At 33.7% G+C, this 13,382-nt stretch overlaps 1 protein-coding gene across 10 annotated transcripts in view; it reads left to right on the top strand.

Moving 5' to 3' along the window:
• The window catches only part of PPP3CB (protein phosphatase 3 catalytic subunit beta), a 51,557-nt gene that overhangs the window by 31,450 nt on the left and 6,725 nt on the right, over positions 1 to 13,382 (top strand). For 4 of the 10 annotated variants that reach the window (XR_014587113.1, XR_014587114.1, XM_083845153.1 and 1 more), the window contains exons 11-12: positions 3,055 to 3,139; positions 4,074 to 4,171. Coding sequence is in view for 7 of the 10 variants with exons in the window: in XM_083845153.1 (XP_083701279.1) it covers positions 3,055 to 3,139; positions 4,074 to 4,171 (183 nt within the window). In the remaining 3 variants the exon portion in view is untranslated. Of the gene's footprint in view, positions 1 to 3,054; positions 3,140 to 4,073; positions 4,172 to 9,706; positions 9,737 to 11,409; positions 13,096 to 13,382 lie in introns of those variants that run through there. The other 6 variants (XM_083845147.1, XM_083845148.1, XM_083845149.1 and 3 more) reach the window with 5 other exon arrangements.

Raw genomic sequence — 13,382 nt, 5'->3', positions numbered from 1 at the left:
ACATAAAACAGTTATACCAAACATTTGCAGTATTTAGGGTATGGTGGTGTTCTGGGATGCTAGGATTTAGGTTGTCCGGCATAAGTGCGCCCATCAGTTGATTGCATATGCCCTCTCTTTAGTACAATAGATATAGTTTCCTAATTTGAATTATTTTAATTTTTTGTGTCTAACAATTTCTTTGCTTGGTGCATATGTCTTAATGCCACCTAGGTACTGTCTACGCTTTATCTTTCTATGTGAATAATTTTTTTTAACTGTTGGCTTTTCAAGCTTTCACTTGTTTATCATCAAATTTTAAAATATACTCTACGATTCCACTTCTTGTTCAAAGAAAGCATTTTTAAGTGTTGCAATTTTCCATTTTCTTTTTTTTTCAAATTTCTTCACCATTCCTTCTTTATTACCACTGCCAAGTTAAATATCTTTATTTTATTTGTCTCACTCACCTTTTTCTCCATCGTTCACGTCCTTTTTTTCTGGACTCTCCATCTGAAGAGCGACTCATATATGGCAATAAAAAAGGTACAGACCAGACAGAGTAGGAATGTTTTGAAATATGACTTCATAGAACCTGCTAGTACAAGTATTAATGCAGAAAATATCTTTGTGTTGGAAGACATACAGCACTTTATTACTCGTTTTAATGGGATGTTTATACAGGTTTGTGAATTTCGTTATCAGAAGTCATATTCCAAGACATCTGTCTTTCTGTGCATGAATTTTTTCCTCCTTTCTTCCATTCCTTTTTTTTTTTTGTAGAATTTCATTCTCTTTCCTATTTCTAAATCTTTATCTTTGGCCCTGCATGTGTAGGGAGCATTCAGTTGTCTGTCTTGATTTTTAATAATTTTATTGTAAGCATTTTTTAAGATTGTGCATGGAATGTGTTTATAGTGTTCCAAAACCTGGCTTGTCTGGTACTTTAGTTTCCTTCACCTGAGATGTTAAAAAGATACTTTGTATGTTCAATTTTGAAAATGGTTTGATGCAAAATTTCAGAAGTTGTCTAGAAATTTCAATTCATAGCTTATCACCTGCTTTTCTGAAATTCCAGGGTAGATATTTCTGTGCAGGAAAATTCTTCTGACCATTACTTACCTAATAGTCAGTTTGCTCTCTGCGTATATTTGCCACTTTAAGAGAGTATTTCTAATATTTGGGAATACATTCATTTATAGGGATACTTGGAAAGTTTATATGAATTCTTTGGAGCATAATAGTATGAGCATTTCGGAACTTGTTTCTTGTGCAGGCATTAGGAATGGGCAATGGGAGAGTTCTTTGTCATATCCCCTCTAATTTAGGGTGTAATCAAGACTTTCTTCTCCAGGCAGATGCTACTTGACTGTTCTCTGAACTAACCAGGATTCAGTGGCTAGATGTTGTGCAGTACTGCCTCCTGAAGTAATACATTCTACGTAATACCATAAACCAGCATTTCTCTTTTTATGGCATAGTGACCTGCCAGAGTGGAAATATGGGCCCTAGCAGTGCCTGTAATCTTCTCCCCCTGAATGTTATGGCTCTGCAGCAGTGTAGCCTTCAAGAAACTGGTGTAGATGGGAAGAAAACTGAGTGACTTGCATGGAAGGTGTATGGTCCCTTATCTAGCTCTAGCTTTTACAAAAACTCTGAAAAAGCTTTCTCATTCCAGATCTTCAAGCTGTTATTTAATAGTGTTCAGAGAGAGAAATTGAAAACATCTAGAATATTAAAAAGTAACTTTTAAGCTGAATTATTTTCAGTAAATGTTGATTTTTTTATTCAGTCTATCCCCTTGTTTTTTTCAATGGCCTCCTTTTTTTCTTTTTTCTTTTTTTTTGTTTGATGTCTGCAGTTCATTAAAGTTGTGCCTTTGTCTAAAAAAACTTAACTCAGCAGTTTCTGGTTTTTTTTTTTCTTTTTGTATATTTCATTTAAATGGATTAAGATATTTGTTCTACCCCAGAATTCTTTCATCATGTTCATACCAAGGTTGTCTCTTCCTGCCTTTTTTTCTTTGTCTCTACTACACGTTTTCCTTTTTGTGTGGGTTTTTGTAGCAGTTGTTGTTTACCCCAATGTGCCCTTATCTTTTGTATTTCATTTGGTTTGGTGTTCAGGATTTGAAGTCCACCCACCCTTCTTCAACAGAAGGCCTTTTGCGTTCTTGCAGCAGTGGTCTGACAAGGTTTACTGTTGTGCTGTTTTGATATCTCCTCATCTGCCTATACTTTTTTAGGGGACCTGAGCTGTCTGCAAAAGGAAAGGAGGATGACTTTGACTATTATACATTGAACAAAACAAAAACCAGTGTTGAAGAAAGGCACTTATGTTTTTATAATATCAGTGCAGGCAAAGGTAGCTTTCGTTCCAAAGCCTCCTTTCAGAATTTTGTCTTCACTTTTATCTGTCACAAATGGTATTTCTGTGCTCTGTGGAATATGCAGTATTTACTCCGTATCTTTGGTATTTGTAATTTCTGCAAGTGATGCAAACCTAAGATATATATAACGTAGAATTAGTCGGTAAAGGAGGTAACACTGCAATTCTTTGGCATTTTATTTTGGTTTTTAGTTTGTGCAGGTGTATGTTTTGGGAAATTGACTTAAAAACAAGAAAATCAGCAACTGTTTTCTCATGGACAGCTGTGCAAGAATTAGCAACTAATTTTTTTTTGTGGCTTTAATATCTCTGGCTTCTGTATTGAGCTACGTAGCTACATCCTAATGAACACAGACGTCAGTGAATAATTTGATGCATAAAATTAGGCAGATGAATTATCATAGTTACTCTGTTGTAATGACAGTAATTTAGATGCTTGCTAGCTTTAGCAAATCATTGTGAACATCCTAAAATTTTTTGTGTGTGTTTTGTGGACACGGAGGGTGATGATGGTTTTGGTGGTATTCTGAAGCCAGAATTTTATAATGTGGTGTTTTGTAAGTGTTTGGGTACTGCCCTCCTGTGAAGAATACTGAATTTAAACAGTTGCATTGAATTTGATATGCTGTGAAATGGTGGCTTTGTAAATATCAATGAGCTTGAGACTCTCTCTTATTCCATTGAAAGTAGGTACAGCTGCTGCACGGAAAGAAATAATCAGAAACAAAATTCGTGCAATTGGCAAGATGGCAAGAGTCTTCTCTGTTCTCAGGTACTTGGGTGGTTTATGCTTTCCTAAAACCCCTCTTAATATGTATATTAGGAAAACATACCTCTATTCCAGGGTAATAAATACCAAATGTTTTTCAGAGAGGTCATCGTGTATCAGAATCTTATTTTGCATATTGACGCACACCATTGATGTTGGTATTTTTGGTTAAAAATATTTTTAAGTTATTTTTGAGACATACCCAGGCATTAACTACAAGTGTTGGAAAGGCAATAGCAAAATAGAGATACTGAAATCAAGGGTGTGAAGGAGAAGGTCTGGGCTGGCTGGGAAAATTTGTGTCATAACTGAAAGTTCAGGACTTTGTGTTGGTGGTTGTTGTTGTTGTTGGGGGGGGGGGGGGGGTTAGTTGCAGGTTCGGGACTCACTTATTTGTTTGCTTCCAGCTTTTAAAAAATACCGTTTTCTCCTGCTGGTCTAGACATAGAGATTTCGCAATCACATTTACCCAAAATAGTAGTAGTATGTTATAGTACATGTATGGTGTGTGTTTGTGTGTGTATAGCTTTCCACAGACTATAATTGTTCAAATAGGGATATTTTTTTTGAAGCTGGTATCCTGAAGCTCAGACACGTTCAGTGAAATTGTGGGTTGTTTTATGGCACTGAGTTATGCACAGTACCTCATGAAGCATTCAAAATTAATGAGCCTGCACGCGAATAATTGCTTATAAGTTATTTCAGAAGTAATCAGTGTTTATAACTCCTAGACAGGAAAAAATAGTATGGCATAGAAATATTTGTTGATGATTAAATTGAATTTGTTGTTGATTAAATTTGAATTTGCATTAGCCTTGGCATGGATAAAGGACAGCAAAAATAGGCTCTCCCTTTCCCCATTCCTTATTTTGCTTTAATACAGGTATTCATGAGCAGGTACTTAAGTTTTCGTTACCGTTGTTTTTTCTTACACCAGGGAGGAGAGTGAAAGTGTGCTGACACTCAAGGGTTTGACTCCCACTGGAATGTTACCTAGCGGAGTGTTGGCTGGAGGACGACAGACCCTGCAAAGTGGTAATGATGTTATGCAACTTGCTGTGCCTCAAATGGACTGGGGCACATCTCACTCTTTTGCTAACACTACACATAATGCATGCAGGGAATTTCTTATGCTTTTCAGTTCTTGTCTTAGCAGCTGAAACAAGCATAGTGTTATGTGTTAATCAGGCAATGTGAAATGGATACTTAACCAGGGTATAAAACTAAAAGCAATTGAGTTCAGCCGTGTCAGGCCACATTTTTCAGACTTTGAGCTTCCGTAGTTTACAATTTTTTAGGTGATGCAGATGTCTCAGGTGGAGTGACCTTATAAATCTGATATTAAGGTATTTGGTTGTTACAGATACAAGAATTACAATGTAATTTTGCATCCTTACTTCTCTGCTTTCCATTAAAATGATTTTATCATAGATGTATTAGTATTTTCATTGACGATGTCAAATTCTTACTGATAATAATCTTAACAAACAACTACAGGCTGCAGAGTTCCATATTACACTCCATTGATAGATTGAAATGTGCTTCGTTTTGTACCCTGGTAATTAATGCCAAAGTTTGTTCTCTATGTTGTTTGTCAAATGTTCTATGTATAATTGACCTCCCTGAATTGTCCTTGTAACATGCTGTTTCCTTCCTCTGCAGATGTAGCTGCTTTCTTAGATCTGTCTGTCTCTCTCTAGGTATAGATGTATGTCTGTATAAGTGTTAAAATTAAACCACTATCCCAGACACTTGTCTGTCTCTTGATGTAGAAGCAATGTTGTAGCACCTTGTTTTTGAGGTTTGCTGCATTTGCTGCTGCACATTGTCTGTGCATTTTGAACAATAATGTACTTGAAAAGTATTCAGTAATTGTTATAAAATCAGTTGAGAATAAAGGGATTGAATTTAAAACTTGTAAATAAATCAAAATAAAAGGGTGTTATTAAGTGTGCATATATTTTTTGCATGAAAATAAAAAGAACTCTATACAAAATATACCTGTAATCTGGCTCATTGAATATTTTGTAAAAGGTTTTTCTTCTTTTTTTTTTAGTTTGTTGAATCATTGGATCATATTTTTCACAAGGCCCATAAACAATTAGCTAGGCTTAGGAAGAACACTGTGAGATTGTACCAAATGTATTACAAAATGAAGTCCAGGTTTCTGTTCACAGCGATGGATAACTAAAATATATCCATCTGAAACTGGACTTCCTATCAGCAGCTCTCAACATAAATTATTCAATGACAAAAGATATATCAAAAGATATTTTTATTTGCCAATCTTAGGTTTTAATAGAACGTATAAAAATGTCATATTTGACCAATTAATTTTATAGCAGTTGAAAGACTGTGATATATTGATGAACTGAATACCATTTTTTATACAATCTCTTTTCCAAGAGCTGCTGCTGTTCTCATTTTGGGATTTAGGATATTTATGTGTATACTTTTAAATTTCCTATGTAGTGGTTTTTTGTTTTTTAAACCCTTTCACTACATTTTCTATTAAACTATCAAAGCTGTTCTCTTATAGCTTTGAAACATGAATGTCACATTTTAAGTCATTTCTCAGTGGACATATAATGTCTGCAAGTAAGTTTATATGTCCAGTGTGTGTATGTGATTGTTTTGTGAATGTCTATAACAAGAAGTGATGTATGTTTCCTAATCCATCCAACTTTTTCAAAAGCGTATGTCCTAGTTTTAGTTTTCATTGTTTAATAAGATACTTTATATGCTTAAAAGAGTTCGTACTCCTCTCATTCATTTAAGAGATTCTTAACCATGTTGCATTGCAAATATTAAGAGAGGATCAAACTGACTAGAAAATTTTTTAACATAAAACTTTGTACCATTATTGGAAAAGTGGGTTGTTTGGAAAGTATGCAAAATGCATTTTGGATTTTTGTGTGTTTTTTTTTTTTACTAGAATTTTTAATGGCAATATTCCTTGAAGCATTACATTAATATACCTCATTTGTTTAATCATGTTGATTGTTCAAAATAACTCATGCTGACTGTAAGTTCTCCTTAAATTGCAGTAACTTCTTTTTACCGATAAGAATTTTACTGTCTCATTTTTCAAAAAGAAGTTTTCAAATTTACTATGCTCAACTGCAAAACTAAAAGTAAACCAAAAATAAAATAAAACTTCACTAACATACTTTACTAAGCCTTCACAATATCAGTGAATTCATATTCTTGGCAAAATATGGTCACTGATAGCATAGTAGGATTTTTGTATTAGAAATTTTTAATTACTTCTTGAAGGATATTGCAGTGTGTTGATCAATATACTATCAATAACTTATCTCAAACCCCTAGATTTGGGAAAATAAATAGTATTCATTGTCGTACTCTTTTTGCTTATCCTATTTTATTCATGAAAAAATTCACGAAGATCTATGTGGGCTGTTTCCCAGTAAATCTCTAAGAAGCTGAGAAAGTTATAAGAAATTGGAGTGTATGTCTACGTTCCTCTAGAGATCTGGGCGGAAATTTTTTTATCAGGCCAAAATATATGCAAACATTGTATATGTATTGCATTAATGGTGTCTTAGTTGCTTTGAATTGGATTACATTCAGATCCAGCTTCATCTTTTGGAGTAGTAAAATCTGAATTGCAATGGTATTTTATTTTGAAGCATCAGTAAATAAGCACAATAAATTCTTAATCTCAATAACGCATTTTGTGCTAGATCTTAGCGTATACCAATACTGTTTCAAGAATTTGTTCAACCATGCCTGCTGTCTTTGGTAAGATAGAGGCCATTCTCACAGAAGGAGTGAAGCTTGTTGGCATTGATGTGATGCAGAGTGGGGCGCCAAAAGTGTTAATCAATCTAATACAACTGCTTTATGGGAGATGGTTGAACAGATTCTTACTGCAAAAGGGAGGATTGTGAGGGTAAAATAGAAATTTTAACTGCAGTTAAAGCATTAAACAAAGACAAAGATAATTTTGAAAATTAATGTAAAACTACATCCTATAGGAGTCGATATCTGATTTTTTTTTCTAGAAACACATGGATATATTTTTTGAAAAAGAATCAAAAATTATTTCTAGATAGCTTTATTTTACTAGGATAAAAATACACTTTGAGAAATTATAGCCTTTGATATGTCTCTATAAACTCTGGATTTATGGTTTTGATTAATTACTTTATTTACATTATAGAAGCTCAAATGTTAAAGACCATACTTAAGTATCATTGCCTAGTGAACTGTGAACTGAAATAGTCAACCTCTGTTTAAAACAACAAAACTGCCCTAAAAAGCCTTATTCAGCACATAAAAAGCCATAAGCCTAAATTTAAAATCTTAATACTTAATACAGTTAATACAGTTTAATTAGACAAATACTTCTTGATCAGAGTCATTGCTAACCTTACTATTAGTCAGAGTGACAATGAGAATTTTTTTTGTTGATTTTGTATTGTAAGGTGACAACAATTTTGTATCAGATCTGTCTCCTAAGTAAAACAGGGCGAGAGTTGGAGTTGAGAAAGGAAATGCTTAAAATTTGCTGGGAAAGTGAGAATTTTCAGAATGAAGAGTTCAGGTTTATAAAATATATTAATATGATGCAGTATTTTTTCTAGATTTATCAGGATCTATCAAGGATACAGTTTTAATTTAGAGGTACCTGCAAAAGAGAATCCAACAAAATTATATTCCAAATTGAGTCTTTACAGTGTGTTTTTTAAATGATTGTATTTTCCAGTCAGTTTGTTCTTTTATGTCAAGGTGAAAGTTATCTTTTCTTAAGTGCATTGTATATTCCAAGATATATTTTGGAGATAAGGTAGTGATAAAATTAGAATGAATTAGGAGTAAATTTTAAAATCTGTATTTATTATGAAGCTACATAATTTACAGAGATAAATTAGTATTCATGATCTTTTCAGGAAAAGATTGAAAACAAAGACTTCACGGGTAACAGGAAATGGTGGAAAGAGGTGGTTTTTTTGACGTAGTTTTATATTTACATGGCAAATTGGTTGTAGTATGAAAGTATGTATTTGGTAACTTTCTAAAATAATTATTTTTTACAAAATGAGAAAGCTTTTTCACTAATGTAAACATAAATAGTGATCTATTCAAGTGGCTTTTTGATATAATTTTGGGATTCCCCTTGCCTCTTTAGATTTGCACAAGATTTTTTTATTATTACTTTTTTTGTCAGCTGGGAATGTGCAGTATGTAAAAATTAAAACGCTGCATTACCCTTACGTATTCCACATAATTTTATTATGAATTCAAGTTTTTTATTTTATTTTTTAGAACATCTCATTGGAAATGATAATTTGATATAATAGGTTAAGGCAGAGTGTAGGCAGTTGATAATACATGTGCTGTCTGGTTTATGCTCAGTAGGAAACGAGAAGTACTAAGCTTTTAATTCACCTTAAAGAATTCTATTCTTCAGCACATACGAAGCACAAGCCTAAATTTAAAATTTTCTTCTTATTAAAATTTTCTTAATTTAGCTAGTTTGCTTAACACTCGCTTGAATACTCCTTAATGATATCCTTTGTTATCTGTATCAAGCACCACGAAAGTAGGTTTACAACTATGTATACATTTTTTTGTTAAAGTATATTGCTTTATGATATTAAGAGGCATGGTAAATAGTAGGGGAGGTAAAAAGTTGTTACCATTATTGAAATTTAGTTACTATTTAGATCTTAGTGGCAAGTGGTTTATTTGTCTGGTCTAATAGAAGATGATTTTAATATCCTGATAGCCTTACGTTATAGCTTTGACTTTAGATCTAAAACAATAAACAATGGAAAAATCTTACACCTATGACATTACAGCATTTGTCGTGGTTCAAAAAAATAGTAAGCTAGGTTTTTATTCCTGTCCACATAAAGTCATCCACCAAGACTATGTTAAATCAAGGGCTCTTCCTGCTCTAGACTTCGTTGTGGATTCAACTAAAAAATTTACGAGGCTTTGTAAATATGACTTCCTAAATTTGTCTTTTATGGTTTAAATTTCACAGTTCAGTTCTCAAAGATACACATTTAAGCATAAAATACGGTGAGAAATTGAACGACTAGTTTAACCTCAGGGAGCTAGCCATAACAAGAAAAACATGTTATTAGAACACTGACAGTGTTGTATTTATTGCATATTTCCTGGTAATTTAATGAAGCTCAGTAATACATTTTAATCTTCAGAAAGAGTAATCTCATGGATTTTCTTTTTAACTTTAACATCATAACCATAACTTTAACATCAGTTGAAATTTTATGTTGCTGCTTTAAAATTATATATATATCTTTTAGAAATGTACATTTAAAACCATAAATGAAGTTCTAGTAATTAGTGTTTCTCTTGATATACTTTTAGTTGATAAATTGTAATAGTTAAAATGTAGGAGAAATTTCACTTTACGCTTAAAAACAACCCCCAAAACCTTAATTATAATTTTAAATAATTGTAATCTAATCTGGCGTAGCATATTATATTAAATTGATCATTGCCTTTTCTGCTATGCGATATTACACTCTTCATCTTTCTCATTCATTTTGCATGCATCTGCTCACTTCTGTACAGCCACTGTAGAGGCAATTGAGGCTGAAAAAGGTATGATCAGAGTCTTTGCCATTGGCAGAGATCTGTGGTGTCTGGGAGGGAATTCAAAAGTACTCTGTGTGGGTGTGTTTTACTTTCAACTTGCACAAGCAGAGATGAATCAACTGTATTGATTCATCCCTTTGACATGTAACATTCATTTCTGGCCTCAGGATGATGATTATCTTTAATATTTTAGGGATATTCTTGGGGTTTGGGGTCTTTGTTTGTTTTTACAAAATATGCAGTAGGTTTTTGTATAATAGCATGTTGTGATACGTGGTGTTGTCTTGAAATCGTTAAAATGATAGTGTTTAGTGTGTTTTTTTTTCTGTATTCAACTGCAAGGGTTTGTTGGGGGGGGTGGGTTACCTGTGGAAGGAGGGTTTATGCATGCCTTTTTTCATAAAAACAATTTTTAATGGCTTTGAACGTAATTTTTTAAAACTTCCTCTAACTGTTCTGGTAGTGCAAGACATACAACTGTAATTTTTTTTCCTATGGGTTTTGCACATAATTTGATGACCAAATTTATTTCCAGTATATAGGCTAACCTACTGGTATGAGGCGTATTAAATTCCATGGATTATCAGTGCTTCTGTGCTAAATAAGCTGCTGTATGTACATCCTTTTTAGCAGCGTTGAGTAAAATGCCTTCAGATTATTTGGTATTCAAGTACTCAAATTCAGATTGTTGAAGTTTTTTCATAGACCCTTTAATTTCCTCTTGCTCTATATTCAATGAAGTGAATGACAAACAGCATAGCAATTGGGACAGCTACCTTTGTGTGTATTCTAATTTGGATGCAAAGCACCATTTAATAACTGCATTGTTTGTTTTTTAATTAAGGAAGTCAGATGTCCAAAAATACAAACGAGGGCCATATTCTGTTCTCTCACACATGTGCAAGAGGTTCCGTTGTTGTGAGTGGAAAGCTGTACTTAAATCTCCAAAGAATTATTTCATCCCAAAGGCTTCGGTCTTACTATGTGGTCAACTATTTTCAGGTCTAAATTCAACTACAGACCTCATTCATTAAAATAATTAGTAGAAAAATAATACCTATTTTCTATACGTATTTTAAATACATACGTATTTAAACGATTCCATTGTTTGAACACAGTGCTAACCTAGTGATTGTGGTTGTGTCCATTTCCATCATCCACGTGATTAGCACAGAATGTGATCCATATCCCGCAGTTTTGCCTGCATAAAAACTGCAGGATCAGGCCATCAGCGTGTATGCAGAACATAAATCTCCTGTTACTTTTGTAACCCTTTGCTGCTTTGCCTCCACCGCACTTGCTGTGCTGCTTAGATCTTACTGACATTCCATTGAAGACAACGGGGATGTTAAAAGATAAGCCTGATGAACCTGACAGCAGAAGCAACTGGTGCTTAGAGCTGGCCACACCAGGGACATGCAGAAGCAATCAAGTGGGCTTAAGCGCCTTGATTCCTACTTGCAGAATATTTGCCATACTTTGTTCTTTTTGTTATAAACCGAGATCATGATAGCCGTATCACGAGAGCAGATTAGAGAAGCTTTTACCTAGTACAGATACAGAGCCACACATTTCTTTGGCTGATTTCTTACCTGTTTTTAAACATCATTTATTAGAAAAAGTGTATGCTTTCAACTTATTTTTCCATTACTGACATATCAAATTTGCATTTTGTTAAGCAATACGAGGATTCTCTCCGCAACATAAAATCTGCAGTTTTGAAGAAGCAAAAGGTTTGGATAGGATCAATGAGAGAATGCCACCGAGAAAAGATGCTCTTCAACAAGATGGTATTAATACTATAAACGCAACAAATGCCAATGGAAACAATGGAACTGGCAACAACAATGCACAGTGACCACGTCAACTTCTGGTTTACTCACTTATGTCTTGCCTGAGAATTCCTAGATTATTGCTTTTTGATGTGACAACAGATGAAACAGACAGGGGGATCAGCTGTAGTGACCACTTAGTAAGAGGTGGAAAACCAACTATCTTGATCCTGCTGAAGAAAAATCATCGTGCTTTTGAGACAACAGCCCCTCTCCTCACATGGTGACACGACCTCCTGGGAGCATGCTTCGTGGATTTACACACAGTCCATCGCCGGCTGCTGCATCTTCAGAAGAGATCTGAGGAGAGAATCGGGCTGTTATCGCTAAAGCACATCTAGACTAGCATCTTACGCTTATTGTTGTCAACACTTTAAGTTTACAAATGGGATTTTCTTTCAGTAGAGGTAGCTCGTTTGTTTGTTTTTTTAAATCAGACTTTCAAATACAACCCTAAGAGCTAACTATTTATTAATGGACATCAGTTTCATGAAATGTCTTTAAAACAATAGATTAGAAAGGTCTTAAAATATCTGAGGCTGCAAAAACTGTATTTTAAATGGAAAAAAATGCCAAAAAAATCTCAGTTGGTCATTCTGTAAAATGCTGACCTCAGGTTTACTCCTTAGATGTTGCTAATTCTATATTTTATTCACTGTGTTTTTTAGTTACAGCTTATCAGAAGATTTCTATGTAGGAATGTTTATTACTTGAACACAGATTTTAAGAAATATTTAATTTAGAAACATTTTTGCCCAGCTTTTTCAAGACTCTTCCCCATCTTGAATTTTAAAAAAAATATATATACTAATTTTAAAAGTAAGAAAAATATGGAAGTGTTAATTTTAAGGTACTTTTAATTGAACTTTGTACATTGTTTAAGGAAATTTTGATTCATATCAAGTCTGTAAAGCTTGGCATTGTATTTTGTGTATGCATGTTTTCATTTTGCAAATATTTAATATATAGACCTATGATGTACATCTATAGGTTACGTAGATGTTATGGGTACTTTTACTTTATTGTGAGTATTACAGTTGCGTAAATAGCTAGTAATCACTGGGCTGAATAGCTGCAAGCTTTTTATCATTTTTTAAGCTGCAAAGCAAACTGAAACTATTGGGCATACTTTTTGTTCTAGGCAAAGCAGCACGTAAGCAATTGCTCTGTTCAACTGCTAAGGCATTAGTGAAAGTGTAAACTTGAGACTGCATGTATTTTGATATCTACAGGACTGCTTGGTTAAAATAAAAATTGAAGCCCTGTGCTAATTTGTTCACAAATAATGGACTGTACTGATTGCCACTGTACTTTGTTACCTATTTTGACATTTGCTACGTGTCCTTCTCATCCCCTGGAACACAACTTGAAACGTATGTCACTAGAGTTCATCTCCCTTTTTTTTTGTTTGCCATGAAGTACAATCTGTACGTACCCCTGTCAAAGTTGGAAATTTTATGCATGTTCTGAACTATTCAAGTATTTTATAAACAGTAGCACACAATAAATTTTGTGCATGGGCTGCGGCTCTTATCATTGTGTATTGGTTTTATTTGGCATACTTAGGTCTAATCTGACTCTGAAAATTGTTTTGAAATGAAATACTGTTCAACATTTAAGCTATTGAAAATACAGCCTAAGAGGTGAGATTTAGCTTGCAAAGAACTAGTTTACCATAAATGCTGTTTAATTAGGATATTACTCCTGCTTTTTTTCCCCCCCCTTTTTTTTTTTTTGAGTTCTTTCTCATATATTAAGCACCTGAACATTTTCTATGTGCTAGACTGGACATCCATTGTTAGTTTGTACAGAGTTTTAAG

This window comes from Anser anser (assembly GCF_964211835.1).
Source record: "Anser anser genome assembly, chromosome: 7".
Classification (NCBI taxonomy): domain Eukaryota; kingdom Metazoa; phylum Chordata; class Aves; order Anseriformes; family Anatidae; genus Anser; species Anser anser.
Note: the sequence above shows the minus strand (reverse complement) of the source record. Positions and strands in the feature narration are given on the sequence as shown.